The 17002-nt window shown below is 50.8% G+C and overlaps 1 protein-coding gene across 12 annotated transcripts; it reads right to left on the bottom strand.

The window, feature by feature from the left end:
- Positions 1-835: 835 nt before the first annotated feature.
- On the bottom strand, positions 836-15594 carry CLN3 (CLN3 lysosomal/endosomal transmembrane protein, battenin). 12 transcript variants are annotated; one of them, XM_021085541.2, is made up of 16 exons: positions 15548-15594; positions 15238-15360; positions 15001-15079; positions 13063-13159; positions 10923-10994; positions 10186-10265; positions 9943-10028; positions 8833-8905; positions 8609-8752; positions 6237-6349; positions 4577-4623; positions 4424-4492; positions 4268-4323; positions 4041-4134; positions 1323-1463; positions 836-1216 (listed from the first exon to the last, which is right to left on the bottom strand). In XM_021085541.2, the coding sequence occupies exons 2-16, from the start codon at positions 15281-15283 to the stop codon at positions 1097-1099; spliced, it is 1317 nt and encodes a 438-aa protein (XP_020941200.2). In that variant the 5' UTR covers positions 15284-15360; positions 15548-15594; the 3' UTR covers positions 836-1096.
- Positions 15595-17002: the final 1408 nt, after the last annotated feature.

Genomic DNA, 17002 nt, shown 5'->3' with positions numbered 1-17002 from the left:
CTGAAATATTTAGAGGGAGGTGCATGGCACTCATCTCCTTAGTGTGAAATGCATCACAAAAATAAGTTGAATTGAGGAAAGGACAGATGTGCACGGAAGGCTGGATGCATGACAAAGCAACTGGCAAAACAGTCACCGTAGAACCCAGCTGGTGCCTACACCTGTACTCACTGCGCAAGTTCTTTCAACTTCTCTGTAGGTTTGGAAACTTAAGTGTTGGGGAAAAAAAATGTATAGAGATTGTCCTACACAGTGAATGAATGAGGAAATGACTAAGTGAATGAATAAGCAAAGCCTCCAACACTAGACAATTTGGAGTTCCCTGGTGGCCTGGCAGGTTAAGGACCTGGTGTTGCTGTTGCTGTGGCTCTGGTTACTGTGGTGGCGCAGGTTCGATCCCTGACCCAGGAACTTCTGCATGCTGTGGGTGCAGCCAAAAAAAAAAAAACAAAAAACTAGACAATTTGCTGAAATGCTTTCTTTACACGTTCCTCTATGTATTCCAAAGCGAGCTTATTGCTTTTCTTTTTTTTTTTTTTTGTCCTTTTCTAGGGCCGCTTCCCGAGGCATATGGAGGTTCCCAGGCTACGGGTCAAATCAGAGCTGTAGACTCCGGCCTACGCCAGAGCCACAGCAAATCAGGATCCGAGCCACGTCTGCAACCTACACCACAGCTCACAGCAATGCCAGATCCTTACTTAACCCACTGAGCAAGGGCAGGGATCGAACCCGCAACCTCATGATTCCTAGTCGAATTCGTCAACCACTGCGCCATGATAGGAACTCCTTACTGCTTTTATACTATGTTTTTTCAGGGAGAAAAATGGCACAAGAGTCAATTGATAAAATAGGCATTTATTCCCAGGGCATGACACCAAGAAATTCCCCAAACCAGCTTGGGACTGGGAGAAAATTGCTGCTCCTCCATCAGAGGGGAACAGGGCCTCAGCACTTTCCCACATTCCCGCCATGCAGGGAGGATCGGGGGCAGAGCTCCTGGATGGGCTCCGGGCTGTGGGCCTCGGGTCAGTCCGACCTGCCCACTGCTCAGTGTGGGTCCAGGTCAATGTGTCCTATGTCCCAAGGAGCTAGAGGGTCAGGAGAGGCGGCAGAGGAAGTCGTGCAGAGGCAGGGCCAGGAGCCCTGAGAGCGAGATCCCCAAGGTGTCGGAGATACAGGCGGTTGCCATGGCAAATTCCCGATGCTCATCACTGGTCTGAGGAGGGTGGGGAGCAGGGTTGAGGCTTCAGTGCTACACACCCCGGCCTGGGACTCTCCCAGGGAGGCCACCCACCCACAGCCCTGGCCCGTTCAGTACCGACCTCCAGGGCAATATTGTGAAAGGTGTTCACGTAGGCCGCTCCTCCCAGGAGCCCCTCATACAGAATGATCAGGAAGACGAGGTAGATGCTGGGCAGGAAGCTCAGCCACACGTCCGCCAGCAGGAAGGCCAGGTTGAGGCACTGTGGGTGCACGTGGGGGAATGGGGAGGGTTAGGGGGGTGGGGGATGGGAGGTGGGTCCACCTGGGACCAGAGGCACACAGGAAGCCATCCTGTCCTATGGCCCTGGTCCTAGTTTTTTTGTTTGTTTTTTTTTTTTTTTTTTGCTTTTTAGGGCTGCACCTGTGGCACATGGAGATTCCCAGGCTAGAGATTGGATCAGAGCAGCAGCTGTCGGCCTACACCACAGCCACAGCAACGCCAGATCCGAGCCTCGTCTGTGACCCACACCAAAGCTCATGGCGACACCAGATCCTGAACCCACTGAGCAACCTCATGGTTCCTAGTCAGATTCGTTTCTGCTGGGCCACAACGGGAAATCCCTGAAGGTTTATTTATTTATTTATTTATTTTGCTTTTTAGGGCTGCACCCTCGGCATATGGAGGGTCCCAGGCTAGGGGTTGGATCAGAGCTGCAGCTGCTGGCCTACACCACAGCCACAGCCACACAGGATCCAAGCCAAGTCTATGACCTATACCACAGCTCATGGCAACGTCTGATCCTTAACCCACCGAGCAAGGCCAGAGATCGAACCTGCAACCGCATGGTTCCTAGTCGGATTCATTTCCGATGCGCCACGACGGGAACTCCTGAAGGTTTATTTTAAAGACATCTTTTTTTTTTTTTGTCTTTTTGCCTTTTCTAGGGCCTCTCCCTCCCTCGGCATATGGAGGTTCCCAGGCTAGGGGTCAAATCAGAGCTGTAGACACCGGCCTATGCCAGAGCCTCAGCAACTCAGGATCTGAGTCGCATCTGCAACCTACACCACAGCTCCCAGCAACGCCAGATCCTCAACCCACTGAGCAAGGCCAGGGATCGAACCCACAACCTCGTGGTTCCTAGTCGGATTCGTTAACCACTGAGCCACGGGAACTCCTAAAGATGGCTTTTAATACACCCTCCTGGTATATGGTGTGGCCATAAAAAAAAATTTTTTTTTTGACTGCAGCATCTCAGTCACTGCAGAGGCTTGGGTGTAGCCAGTTAAAGGATCCAGCCATATGCCTTTGTTGCGGCCATTAAAAAAAGACTAATTTGGAGATTGCCAAGGACTTGCTTGGTTTTTTTTTGCTTCCTTTTAGGGCCTCCCATGTGGCATATGGAAGTCCCAGGCTAAGGGTCCAATTGGAGCTATAGCTGCTGCTCTATATCACAGCCAACTGAGGATCTGAGCCGCATCTGCGACCCACACCACAGTTCACAGCATCACCAGATCCTTAACCCACTGAGCGAGGCCAGGGATCAAACCCGCATCCTCCTGGTTACTAGTTGGGTTCGTTACCATTGAGCCACACCGGGAACTCCCAAGGACTTGCTTTAAAATATTTTTAGGTGTGACCCAGGACTCTGACATTTAGAAACAAATAAGAAAATATGAATGTTTAAAATCACGTTTTCTTTCCTTCCCCCCACTAAAATAGTGGAAAGTTTATCTTATTTTATTTTTTATTTAAAAAAATTTTATGGCTACACCTGCAGCATATGTAAGTTCCCAGGCCACGGACTGAATCTGAGCCGCAGCTGCGACTTACATAGCAGGTGCGGCCATGCTGGAACCACTGTGCTGGGCCAGGGATCAAATTGGTGCTGCCACAGAGATAAGATCAGTAATGTCTTGTGCCACCACAAGTTTATTTTCATAGTCACCTTCGGTGGCTGAAGACATGTGACTTTGAAATATGAATGCTGGTTCCATAAAACTCGTTCTGTTAGGACTGCTGGAGGGAAAGGTGTCTTTGTTCATTCTGACTTTTGCCACGAATTTGCTCACCAGGCTTGAGCTAAATAACCTGTTCACTACAACATCGCTGATTCTATTGTAATTAACCATCCAGGATAAAAGAACTGGACATTTCCTTATCATCGGAAATGTTATCTGAAAGCCTGTCTCTCTGCATGGCTTGGGCAAATAACCATTAAGTGTTCCAAGTGATTAAAGCACAATATAAAATCTTGTTCTTTCATTCTCCCTATCTCTATGTCTCACAACCACTTCGGGGGTTTTTCATTTTTTGATTTTTTTTTTCTTTCTAGGGCCACTCCTGGGACATATGGAAATTCCCAGCCTAGGGGTGGAACCCGAGCTGCAGCTGCCAGCCTACGCCACCGTCGCAGCCACACAGGATCTAAGCCACATCTGGGACCTACGCTGCAGCTTGTGGCAATGCCGGAGCCTTAACCCACTGAGCGAGGCCAGGAATTGAGTCTGAGTCCTCGTGGATAACAGTTGGGTTCTTAACCCACTGAGCCACAATGGGAACTCCTAGGCTGGGTTTGTAGAGGAGGAAAATGAGGTTCAGATTAGTTTAGGCGCCTGCCCAAAATCACATGGCTACTGAGTACAGAAGCTGGGATTTGGGTCCAGGTTTGCCTGGCTCCTGCCACATTTTATACACATCCCGGCTGGCTTTTGCTCCCTGTGCTTAGAATATGAGGGTGTGCAAAAAATACCCCCTGCTGAGGGAGGGGAGCATGGGGTTGGGGGAAGCTAGGAGCCAAGGTAGGTCTAGGAGCTGGGGGGGGGGGCACAGTCAGTACCTGTAGCAAGGCCAGGGCCCATGTGTGGCGGATGTGACAGCAGCGGAGAGAGGAGCGGGAGGCAAAGACGCCAGCCTGGTATAGCATCTGGTACCTTCGATGAGGCAGGGAGTGGGAGGAAGTGCTTCCAGAGCCTATTTGGCAGGGCAGCCCCTCCCAACCCCAGTGCTGATCATCAAGGGGAGGCTCCCCCAGCCCACCGGCTGTCCTGCCCCCCCCCTTCTCACCAGCGGTACTGCTGAGCATGACTCAGGAACGTGTTCCGGAAGAAGAGGAGTTCAAACTGCAGCAAAGACCAGACGGGGGACGGGGAGAAGGATGGGAATGTGGGGGTCCCCACCTCCATCACTGTTTCCACCCCCTCCCCGCAGCCCCTCACTCACAAGGCCCTGGTTGATGAAATACTCAGCAAAGTAAACCAGCACCAGGGGGACGATGTAATGCAGCAGGCCCTGGAAGGGTCAGGAGACGTGAGCAGGAGGCGGGGAGACAAACACTGGCCACAGGGGACACGCCCCCGCCACCACGGTCCGTACCTTGAACACAGTCCACCTTTCCTGAAGGGACAGGTGTGAGCCGGAGCCTGCAGGTGGGAGGGGAGGGCACAGGGAGAGAAGGGCAGGTGAGGTTGGCACATGACTCAGAAAAGGGGTGATGGTGTGCAAGAATCAGCCAACACAATAGTGTCAACGCACACAGGCCACTGGACTGTACTTAGAAGTGGGTACAGCTCCAATTTGACCCCTAGCCTGGGAACCTCCATATGCCACAGGGGCGGCCCTAAAAAGATAAATTAAAAAAAAAAAAAAAAAGGAACTAGATAAGACTTCTTTTTTTTGCTTTTTTTTTTTAAAGAGCTGCACTTGTGGCATATGGACGTTTCCAGGCTAGGATCCTGTGTTGCTGTGCCGGCCTACACCACAGCCACGGCAACACAGGATCTGAGCCGCATCTGCGACTTACACCACAACTCACAGCAACACCAGATCCTTAACCCACTGATCGAGGCCAAGGATCGAACCTGAGTCTTCACGATTCCTAGTCAGATTCGTTTGTGCTGCGCCACAATGCAGGTGAGACTTCTTCATGGCTCTTGACCGTGGCAGAATATTCTCCACTCTAGCCGCACTGGGCCCTCCTTTCTGTTTTTTGAATATTCAAGCTCATTCTTGCCACAGGGTCTTAGCACTTGCTGTTCCCCTGCCTGGAACCTGTTCTCCCCGATGCCTACAGGGCTGACTCCTTGTCATTCATGTTTCAGCCCAATGACCCATCCTCAAAAAAGGCCCTCACTGACCACTTTCTCTAGAACCCCTCTCCTTCCCCGCAGCTGCCATTCCCCGGGGCGTTGCTGTGCTATATTCCTCTACTACTTGGCAACGTGTGAAAACAACACGTTTCCAATTTGGCTGTTTGTTTTATAAGTGAGCCTCATTTCCTTATCTGAGTCACCACCCCACCCCAGTGATCAGAATGTGCCTGGTAGCCATAAGTACACAATGATTCTTTCTTTTTTTTCTCTTTCCTTCTTAGGGCCGCACCTGGGGCATATGGAAGTTCCAGGGCCAGGGTTCAAATCAGAGCTGCAGCTGCTGGTCTAGGCCACAGTCACAGCCCTGCCAGATCCAAGCTGCATCCTCGAACTATGCAGTCCTGGCAACGCCAGATCCTTAACTCACGGAGCAAAGCCAGGGATCGAACCCACATCACATCACAGAGACAATGTGCTTAAATGGCTGAGCCAGAAATGGGACATCCTTGCAAGTTCCCGTCGTGGCTCACTGCTTAATAAATCCGACTAGGAACCGTGAGGTTGCGGGTTCGATCCCTGGCCTTGCTCAGTGGGTTAAGGATCTGGCGTTGCCGTGAGCTGTGGTGTAAGTCGCAGATGCGGCTCGGATCTGGCGTGGCTGTGGCTGTGGTGTAGGCCGGCAGCTACAGCTCCAATTGGACCCCTAGCCTGGGAACCTCCATGTGCTGTGGGAGTGGCCCTAGAAAAGGCGAAAAGACAAAAAAAAAAAAAAAAAATGGGACCTCCCCAATGAGTATTTCTTGAACAGATGAGTGCGATTGGCTCTTGCCATAGCCGGCACACCCATCCACTTCCCCTCCCCTGTCCACCGTAGAGAGAGAAATACTGAAAGGCAGAGAGAGAAAGAGACGGTGACAGCTGGAAGGGGCTCCTGCGTCTCCTACCTGGCTTCAACTCGGGGGCCTCGCTATTTATCAGGGGCTGCCGGGCTGCTGTCTCTGCCTCCTCTTCCCCTCCAGGGTCCTGGGACCCAGGAGACGTGAGCAACAGGAAATAGCTAGGATCGGGCAGAAAGAAGATCACACTGAAAAGCCTCTGTCGGGCTGGAAAGGTAGCCCCTCTCGTTCTGACTCTCCTTCAAGGCACCCCCAACCAGAGCCAGAGAGCTCCGACTGTGCAGAAACGCTTCTTTCTCTGGAGCTAAAATGTACCTCTTGGGAACTCTGTCTAGTCACTTATGATGGAACACGTAATGCGAGAAAAAAGAATGTATACATGTATGTGTAACTGGGCCACCATGCTATACAGTAGAAAAAAATATATATATAAATAAACTAAAAAAAAAAAAAAGAAAAGAAATGTAGGTGTTCCCATCATGGCGCAGTAGTTAACGAACCTGACTAGGAACCATGAGGTTGCGGGTTCGATCCCTGGCCTTGCTCAGTGGGTTAAGGATCTGACGTTGCCATGAGCTGTGGTGTAGGTCGCAGACACAGCTCAGATCCTGTGTTGTTGTGGCTGTGGCGTAGGCTGGCAGCTGCAGCTCCGATTAGACCCCTAACCTGGGAACCTCCATATCCCACGGGAAGAGGCCCTAGAAAAGGCAAAAAAAAAAAGACAAAAAAAAAAAAAAAAGAAAAAAAAGAAATGTACATCTTTGCTGGCTCTTTTTTTATTTTTATTTTTTTTCTTTTTCGCTCTGTGGCATATGGAGGTCCAGGGATCAGATCCAAGCCACAGTCGTGACCTATAACGCAGTTGTAGCCATGCTGGATCCTTTAACCCACTGCTCCAGGATAGGGATCGAACCTCCATCCTGGCACTGCAGAGACACCACTGATCCCATTATGTCATAGTGGGAACTCTGTTCCTTGTTGGTTCTAATCCATGGGGCTTCATTTTGACTCCTGGCTCACACCAAAAGAGTCAACTCTGTTTTCTCGTCATTGTTATTCTTTTTTTTTTTTTTTTTTTTTGTCTTTTTACCTTTTTTTTTCTAGGGCCGCTTTTGCGGCATATGGAGGTTACCAGGCTAGGGGTCTAATTGGAGCTGTAGCCGCCAGCCTGAGCCAGAGCCACAGCAACGAGGGGTCCAAGCTGCATCTGCGACCTACACCACAGCTCACAGCAACGCCGGATCCTTAACCCACAGAGCAAGGCCGAGGATCGAACCCGCAACCTCATGGTTCCTAATCGGATTCGTTAACCACTGAGCCACAACAGGAACTCCTGTCATTGTTATTCTAATAATCGCTCTAGCTACCATTTATTATGTGTTCCTCCTGTGCTAGGCCAGAACTTTCCAAAATTCAATCATTTATATTTTACCTTCATGATATTTGCCATATCTACATTCCTCCTGCATATATTATTTTTTACTAAAAAATTTCCTTTCAACTGATTCACTTTTTTCTACAAGGCCTGGCCCTAAACAATAATCTATGAAATGACCATTTGATAGACCAATTAAAATTTCTTCCTAACAGGAGTTCCTGTCATGGTGCAGTGGAAACGAGTCTGACTAGGAACCATGAGGTTGTAGGTTCGATCCCTGGCCTTGCTCCGTGGGTTAAGGATCCGGCGTTGCCGTGAGCTGTGGTGTAGGTCGCAGATGTGGCTCAGATCCTGTGTGGCTGCGGTGTAGGCTGGCCACTGCAGCTCTGATTAGACCCCTAGCCTGGGAACCACCAAAAGCTGCAGATGAGGTCCTAAAAAGAAAAAAAAGACCAAAAAAAAAAAAAAAAGTTCTTCCTAACACACATGAAAATATGCACAAAATGAACAAAGTCCGCCCTTGCCCCCTTAAATCACTGTGGGAGCCACACTATACTCAACGTTTCACATGTGTCACCACATGGAGAAGGAAGCAAGGAAAGTTACCCCCATCTGAAATGTGGTCAGAGAGGTAAAGTAACTTGTCCCATACAACACAGCCAACAAGGGGTGGCTCCAGAACTCAAACAGGCCTATCAGAGCCTAGAACCCATATTTCCTCCTAACACGGCTGTAGGGATCTGAAGACTGGAATCATGATCAAGTTGCCCCTCCTCAAGTTCCTCTTCCCGGAGTTCCCTCCATGGCGCAGTGGTTAACCAACCCGACTAGGATCCATGAGGACGCGGGTTCGATCCCTGGCCTCACTCAGTGGGTTAAGGATCTGGTGTTGCCGTGATCGGTGGTGTAGGTTGCAGATGCAGCTACAGCTCCAATTCTACCTCTAGCCTAGGAACTCCCCTATGCTGTGGGTGCGGCCCTAAAAAGCAAAAAAAAAAAAAAAAAAAAAAAAAACTCTTCCTCTGGGCCCAAGGCCACTTACCTGGCTAGCATCAGGGCGGGGATACCCAGCATGGACAGCAAGGTGTGCTGGGGGGAGAGGCCGGCCTGGGTGAGGCCCAGGTAGGACAATGCCCCCAGTAGCCCGGCTCCTCCAGTACCCGAGGACCACCAGGAGATCACGGTCCTGAGAAGGAGAACACAGCAGCACTAAGAAGGACCAAAGCCAGCAGTGGGACCCCCTCCCCGCACTCCTTGCCTGCTTACCTGGGGTAGAAGGAGGTGAGGGAGAGGAAGGTGACCTCCCCCAGACCTGAAGAGATGCTAGCCAAGACCACACCTGGGAAAGGACAGACACGGCTATGGCCACACCAGCCTTTCCCCGACAGCCCCAATCCCTTAAGGTGTCTGGCCACAGCCTCTTCTGCATCCTCTGCATTCACACGGAGGAGCTAAAAACAGATCCCCTGGGAGTTCCCGTCGTGGCTCAGTGGAAATGAATCTGACTAGGATCCATGAGGACACATGTTCGATCCCTGGCACTGCTTAGTGGGTTAAGGATACAGTGTTGCCGTGAGCTGTGGTGTAGGGCACAGATGCAGCTGGGATCTGGCATTGCTGTGGCTGTGGCGTAGGCCTGCGGCTATAGCTCCAGTGCAACCCCTAGCCTGGGAACCTCCACATGCTGTGGGTGTGACCCTAAAAAGACAAAAAACAAAACAAAACAAAACAAAACCAGATCCCCGAACAGGCTGGGCTCCAGATCTAAAGTAGAACCAACCCCCTCCTCTACATGTCTGCCAGAGGGGATGGTACCTCCACCCACCCAGTTAGCAAACCAGGAACAAGAAGTCATCCTTGGAGTTCCCTTTGTGGCTCAGCAGTTAATGAACTCAACTAGGAGTCATGAGGATGTGGGTTCGATCCCTGGCCCTGTTGCCATGAGCTGTGTGGTGTAGGTTGCAGACGCAGCTCTCGCATCCCACGTGGCTGTGGCTGTGGTGTAGGCCGGCAGCTGTAGCTCTGATTCAAGCCCTAGCCTGGGAACCTCCATATGCTGCGCCTGCAGCCCTAAAAAGCAGAAGGAAAAAAAAAAAAAAAAAAAAAAAAAGGCATCCTTGATGCCTCCGCCACCTCCATCACGGAGTCTTGGTCATGGGGACTGTGCTCATCCCAATTTCCATCTAAGCCATCCACGTCCTCCCACCCCCGCCCCCACCTGCCGCTCCAAGTTGACCTCATCTCTTGTCTCCTATTGCAACAGTCCTAGCGGGCTTCTGAGGGTTACAGAAAAAATCCCTCTCCGCTGGGAAGTTGGGCAGACCCTCCCCACCAAGGCTCTGCTGTGATTCCTCGGGGCCTTCACCTGACACTCACCACACAGGCTGGTTGCCACCGAATGAGAGAAGGCGACCAAGATGAAGCTTCCAGCGGCACAGATCCCACTGGTGAGAACCCGGGGGCTGAAGGGAGATGTGGGGGTCGGGGTGGGGGGCTCAGATGGTCAGCGACCCTGCTCAGCTCCCAGCCCTCCCGCCAGCTCCTCTGCCTTGCCCATCGCCCCGCTCTCGGATCCCACCTGCCTTTCCTCCCACTCCCACCCCCACCCCCTCCCCAGACCTGTAGGGCAGCAGATGGAGGCCAAGAGGAGCCAGCAATTTGATGATGAGGGTGGGAAGGATGTCTGCCAGGAGCACCGCCTGGGACCAGAGAACACAGTGAGACCCCAGACCTTCCCAGGGACAAGCCTCCCAACTGAGTGGCCAGGGAAAGATAGAAGCCAGCCAGTTAAACCTGCTACAAATACAGGCTCTGCAGCCACACAGAACTGCGTCCAGTACCAGGTCTGCCACTCCTTAGCTCTGTGTCACGGTAGACACATTCTCTGAGCTTTGATTTCATTTGCAAAATGGGGACCATGACAGCACCTAGCTCACAGGTGGATCAAATAAGCTAATATCTGCTGCCCAGAGAAAGGGCTCAGCAGGGAGTTCCCATTGCGGCTCAGTGGCAATGGACTTGACTAGTGTACATGAGGATGCAGGTTCGATCCCTAGCCTTGCTCAGTGGGCCAAGTATTCGGCGTGGCCGTGAGCTACAGTGTAGGTTGCTGACGTGGCTCGGATCTGGCATGGCTGTGGCTATGGCGTAGGCTGGGAGCTGCAGCTTCAGTTTAGAGCCTGAGAATGTCCATATGGCGAGGGTACAGCCCTAAAAAAAAAAAAAGCAAGCAAGCACTCAGTAAATGGCAGCCTTCATTATTAAGAGTCAGGGCAGTACCAGCCGGGTGCTCAGGGGGTAGGGGTGGGGTCTACAGACCCAGAGTAAGGGTAAGGGGAGGACCAGATGGTACTTACAGCCGTGGAGACAGAGTTACAGTCAAATCGAGATGTGCTGTTATGAGGGGTGGGTGTTGGGTCTGGGTCCACCTGATGGGAGAGAAGAAAATCTTGCACCCAGGGAGGCAGGAGGGCAGACCAATAGGGCCTGACTCCATTCCCAGCTCTGCTCTAACTTGAAGGATGGGCTCAGGTTAGCAGTAGCTTCTTCTTTTTTTTTTTATTTTTAGGGCCACACCCGAGGCATATGGAAGTTCCGAGGCTAGAGATCGAATTGGAGCTGTAGCTACTGGCCTACACCACAGCTCACAGTAACGCTGGATCCCCGACCCACTGAGTAAGGCCAGGGATTGAACCCGCATCCTCATGAATACTTGTCAGATTCTTTTCCACTGTGCCACAACGGGAACTCCAGCATTGGCTTCTTAAGACCTCAGTGTCTCTGGAGTTCCCATTGTGGCACAGTGGTTAACGAATCCAATGAGGAACCATGAGATTGCAGGTTCGATCCCTGGCTTCCATCAGTGGGGTAAAGGATCTGGCAGTGCTGTGAGCTGTGGTGTAGGCCGGCAGCTGCAGCTCCAAGTGGACCCCTAGCCTGGGAAACTCCATATGCTGCAAGTGTGGCCCTAAAAAAAAAAAAAAAAAAAAAAAAAGATGGCCCTGTAAATGGACTAGATTTGGGTAACACACTCAGGAACTTCGACTTAAATAATTTGAGTTTCTAAAAAATCTGATCTTGGACCAAATTCCCTGTTGGACCTGAAAGGCGGCAGCTGCTCCCCTTGGGTCTGCATCCTCCCGCTCACCAGATGAGAGGGTCTCAACCAGAGGTGAGTATACCCTCTAGGAAACATCTAGCAATGCCTGGAGACATTCTTGGCTGTTAGACAACTGGAGGGTAGCAGATTGGCTATTGGCATCCAGCAGGTAGAGGACAGAGATGCTGCTAACATCGTACAGCACACAGGAAAGTCCAACAACAAAGAACTGTCCAGCCCCAAATGTCAGCAGTGTGGGGGTTAAAAAACCAGGCCTTAGACCATAGTCCCATTCAGCCAACATTTGAGTTTGCACAGCTGCTACTAATTGATTCTTTTTTAAAATGATTTTTTTTTTCATTATAGCTGGTTTACAGTGTTCTGTCAATTTCTACCATACAGCAAGGTGACCCAGTTACACATACATATATACATTCTTTTTTTCTTACATTATCATTCTCCATCACAAGTGACTAGATATAGTTCCCAGTGCTACACAGCAGGATCTCATTGCTTATCCATTCCAAAGGCAATAGTTTGCATCCATTAACCCCAAATTCCCAGACCATGCCACTTCCTCACCCTCCCCCTTGGCAACCACCCAATAGATTTTTTTCCTTTTTTTTTTTTTTTTTTGCTTTTTAGGGAACCTCCCCCCTCCCGCCCCATCCCCCGCCCTCTGCTGGCATAGGGAGGTTCCCAGGCTACAGGTGGAATTGGAGCTACAGGTGGAATTGGAGCTACAGCTGCCAGCCTACACCACAGCCATAGCAACGTGGGATCTGAGCCTTGTCTGTGACCTACACTGCAGCTCACAGCAATGCCAGATCCTTAACCTATTGAGCGAGGCCAGGGATGGAACCCGCAACCTCATGGTTCCTAGTCGGATTGTTTCCACTACGCCACGATGGGAACTCCCCCCATTGATTCTCAAAGACCCTTCCTGCTCTGAGGTCTGGGACCTTCAGCCCTCTTGCCCCACCCCTTAGCCATCTCATTCTAAGAATTTTTCTGGAGTTCCCGACGTGGCGCAGTGGTTAACGAATCCGACTAGGAACCATGAGGTTGCGGGTTCGGTCCCTGCCCTTGCTCAGTGGGTTAACGATCCGGTGTTGCCGTGAGCTGTGGTGTAGGTTGCAGATGCGGCTCGGATCCCGCATTGCTGTGGCTCTGGCGTAGGCCGGTGGCTACAGCTCCGATTCAACCTCTAGCCTGGGAACCTCCATATGCCGCGGGAGCGGCCCAAGAAATAGCAACAACAACAACAACAAAAGACAAAAAGACAAAAAAAAAAAAAAAAGAATTTTTCCCTGGAATCTCTGCCCCAGGGTGAGTCCCTATCTTCCCAGAGGAACCAGACATGGTGGTAGTGGTGGCAGAAAGAGAGGGTCACTTACGTGGCTCTGGTTCCCAGGTGCTCTCTGGTGACTAAGGATGTCGTGGGCAGCACTGAGCATCACCACATAAGAGAAGTTGTTGCAGAGGCCCAGGAGCCTGGAGTGAGCAGGACAGATCCCACCCCCACCAAGTTTTCATAAGACATAACTGACATATTAGACCATAACCTTCTTTCAGGACTACAATCTATCCGCAGTTTTAGCACCAAACCTCCCCTTTCCCTGTACCTCCTTTTTTTCTATCACCAGACCCCCATCTCCTTGTAGTGTGAGGGTCAGAAATACAGACTTTGGGACGACAAACTTGGGGTCACATCTAATCGCCAAGACTTTTCCCAGGAGGACGAGAAAGAAGGCATCTGGATGACTTTCTCCTCCAAGCTCCCCCCATGAGTCAGGTCCTAGGGTATTTCTCATCCACTGATCCACTGTCTCTGATTGTGGTACAGCAGAAAGCTCCTGGGGAGCTTGAAACCCAAAGGATTATGCTCAGGTCCCACGCTGCCACTTCCTACTTGAGCGGCCTCAGTGTGCTGATGTGGAAAACAGGGATATAAATTTCTTTGTCTCAGGGAGTTCACGTCAGTGGTTAATGAATCTGACTAGGAACCATGAGGTTGAGGGTTCGATCCCTGGCCTTGCTCAATGGGTTAAGGATCCGGCGTTGCCCTGAGCTGTGGTGTACGTTGCAGATGTGGCTCGGATCCCACATTGCTGTGGCTCTGGTGTAGGCTGGCAGCAATAGCCCCGATTAGACCCCTAGCCTGGGAATCTCCATATGCCTCAGGTGTGGCCCCAAAAAAGGCACAAAGACAAAAAAAAAAAAAAAAAAAAAAAAAAAAAGAGAAAAAAAGAAAAAATTTCTCTTATCTCAGAGGGCTGCAGAGATCAAAATAAGATAATACCCTTTAAGATCCATGAAGGATCTTGTTTCCTTACTCTCATCTCTCAGAGCTGCCATCAGTGATGGGAAGGGAACTGGGCCCAGCACCAGGACGTCATGTGTCCTTTTCACAAGCCTAGGAAGTGGTACTGCTACTCTTCCCATTTTACTGATGAGAAACTGAGGCTCAAAGAGGGAGCCTCACTTCCAATCCAACCTACTGCCCAAGTCTTTGATGTTTAGGTTCGTGCTAGAACTATTCCCAAGGCTCAGTATTTGAATGATTTTTAGGAGGTAGATGGGAGACATTTAAAAAATAGTGATGCAGGAGTTCCCACTGTGGTGCAGTAGAAATGAATCTGACTAGTATCCATTGAGGATTCAGGTTCGATCCATGGCCTCACTCAGTGGGTTAAAGATCGGATGTTGCCATGAGCTATGGTGTAGACTGCCAGCTGTAGCTCTGATTCGACCCTTAGCCTGGGAACTTCCATATGCCTCAGGTGCCGCCCTTAAAAAGAAAAATAGTGCTGCATTTATTTAAATGTGCATTAAGAAAATACTGGTTTTCCATCCAGAGTAGTGATCTAAAGTTTTCTTTTAAGGAATTCTCTGGTGACTCACTGCATTAAAGATCCAGCAGTGTTGTCACTGCTATGGTAAAGGTTTGATCCCTGCTCTGGCAACTTCTGCATGCCACGTGTGCAGTCAAAAAGGAAAAAAAAAAAAAACCAAACAAATGAGAACAAATACCCCCCAAACCAGTAATCTTAACATTTTCTTTTAGAAATAAACATACTTTCAAATTTAAAGCCTGAGTTGGTTGAAGTAACCCTACAGATGATAGGAGGGTGTGGCCAAAAGGTGAAGGTGAAAAGTGAATGAGTGAAATTTGGGAAATTTACACACTGCCTCAGGGCCAACCAAATGGTTCAGCAAATATTTTGTGGATTCAGCTCCTTTTTCGAAGCTCCACTCTTTCTTCCCTCTTTCCTCTGGTCGCTTCCTTCTTCCCGCCCCACTTTTACTTCTGCTGCACTCTTCAGGCCACTCACCAGAAGCCCACCGCGTTCTTCCAATGGGCGCCCTGACGGTCCTGCAGAGGAGGCCGAGGTGCCGGGTCGGTCTCCTCCCCTGGAAGGGGGAGGAGAAGAGGGCATGACCCCCACCCCACTCTCAGGTGCACGGTGGCCCCACCGGTGTTCTCCTGGGGCCGACCAGCGCCCAAACCTGTCAGGTGGGTCGCGGAGACAGAGGTAGTCAATCCCATGAGGGTGGGCGGGAATACTCACCCTCCGAATCCGAAAGGCGCTGCCGCGAGCCCGCGCAGCCTCCCATGGCATCAAGTTGAGGTCCCCCGAAGGGTCCAGAGTCAGCGAGAGTTCAGAGTTGGCCCTGATGGGGCGGATGAGGGGCTGTGACAGGTGAGAAGGATCAACGCCCCACTGCCGGTCCCAGCTCCGGCTTCTCCGCTGCACTCGCGCCCGGCGAGCCACGGCCCTAACCCCGGGCTCCATCTCGCGCCCTCGAACGCCCCACCAAGACCCACCGGTCGGACTCTGCCTCCGCCCCGTCTAATGCAGGGGGCCCTGCAGCCTGTACCTTTAAGAGCAGCTAAACATTCAGCACCCAGGAACGGCGAGTCACGTGACAGCACCGGTGTGTTCCCTCATCACGTGCTTGAAGGACGGCCCCACTTCCGGGTCTTCTCCCTGTCTTCGCCTTAGACCTTCCCAGCTTCCGGGCGTGGGACAGAGAGAGACCGAGGGAACCCTGGAACCACTGCTTTAAAACTGGAGTGGGTAGGATCAACAAGAAGGGCCATGACGTTAGTTAGCGAGCTCCCAAGACAGTGACCGTATCGTGCCAGCACTAATAATGGCTGCGAACGGCTTCGGCTCCTTTTCATGGCCTGCAATTGCCAGAAACAGCCATGGCCACCCGGCTAGCTTGGACTGTTTCTGGCTGAGAACAAAGACGGCCAGCTTCAGGTCATTCTTATTTCTGTTGCCTTTAGATTGCTTTAGAAACTGAAAATAAAGATAACACCCACCTAAAAAGATTTCATGAATTATCTATTGGAGTATCCAAGGCTGTAAAGAGATCCCTTTTCTAAAATTATCTTAGAACCAAAGTAGTTCAGCCCTGGTTTTACAGATGAGAAAGCAAAAAGAGAAAGTCACTGATGATCATTCAATGTTAGATCTAAAGGTGACCTTAGAGACTCTTTCAGCAATAAGAAATAGAGCACCAGAGACAGGCTGAGCAGGCTGCTGGATTCCTGCCTGCATCAGAGGTGCTTAGACCCAATGATTCTAAGGCCCAGATTCTGACTCTGTCAGCTCATCTAGTTCCTCTAATTGGAAATTTGGAAAGGGAGGCTTAGGGAGGGGGCTGGAGGAAGAGGTGTAGCTCGAGGTCACTTCACATAGTCCCAAATAAGGAGCGATTAGTCTCTTACCTTCCTCCAGGTGATAAAGCAGCATCCTGAATTTTCTTCATCACGTCCTTCCCCTGCCGATCTCTTCTGTGAGCTTCCAGCAGTTGGTGCCCACCTGTCCCAGCTCTTTCTCACCACCAGGGCCTCAGAGGGCTGTTTGAAATGTACCCACTTTGGTTTGCTTCCCAGATCACTCAACCAAAGACAAATGGGAACCTACTACCCATGCAGGGCTCTAGAAATTCAGCAACAGGTCATACATGACCTCCGCCTTTGAGGAACTCAGAGGAGGGTGGGAGGTAGACGTAAATAACCGCAATACAAAACTTAGCCAAGTGTTGTTTCGCAAGAATGACTACAGGTGAAGGAATAGTCATTGGAGTCACCAGTGCAGCCCCTTCTTCCTCTTAGGGAAGAATTAATGACCCTGAAATGAGAAGCCAGAGCGCTTAGCAGCCCCCTCATCCCTCCTACTCCTTGTCCTCAAGCAAAACAGGAACCACAAACCCCAGCTTCCTCTCACAGAGAGGCTGTGGCTTAGGGGGGAGACGGAAATGGCTGAGGTGTAAATACAAGACCTGAGTCACTTGAGCTGCAATTGACAATGCCCCTCCCCC

This window comes from Sus scrofa, chromosome 3 (genome assembly GCF_054392235.1).
Source record: "Sus scrofa isolate SSC_HxYL_T2T_F1_AM1 chromosome 3, Sscrofa_HxYL_maternal_Yorkshire_Landrace_v2.0, whole genome shotgun sequence".
Taxonomy (NCBI): domain Eukaryota; kingdom Metazoa; phylum Chordata; class Mammalia; order Artiodactyla; family Suidae; genus Sus; species Sus scrofa.
This window is presented reverse-complemented; position numbering and strand designations above follow the sequence as displayed.

Excerpts from the sequence above, each read along its gene's own strand:
- CLN3 (XM_021085539.2), bottom strand. The coding sequence starts at position 15,462 with ATGGAGCCCGGGGTTAGGGCCGTGGCTCGCCGGGCGCGAGTGCAGCGG. Across the intron at positions 8,753-8,832 it reads CTCACCTCCTTCTACCCCAG|GACCGTGATCTCCTGGTGGT; the intron begins GTAAGCAGGCAA and ends TCTCCTTCTCAG. Across the intron at positions 1,217-1,322 it reads TTCACAATATTGCCCTGGAG|ACCAGTGATGAGCATCGGGA; the intron begins GTCGGTACTGAA and ends CACCCTCCTCAG.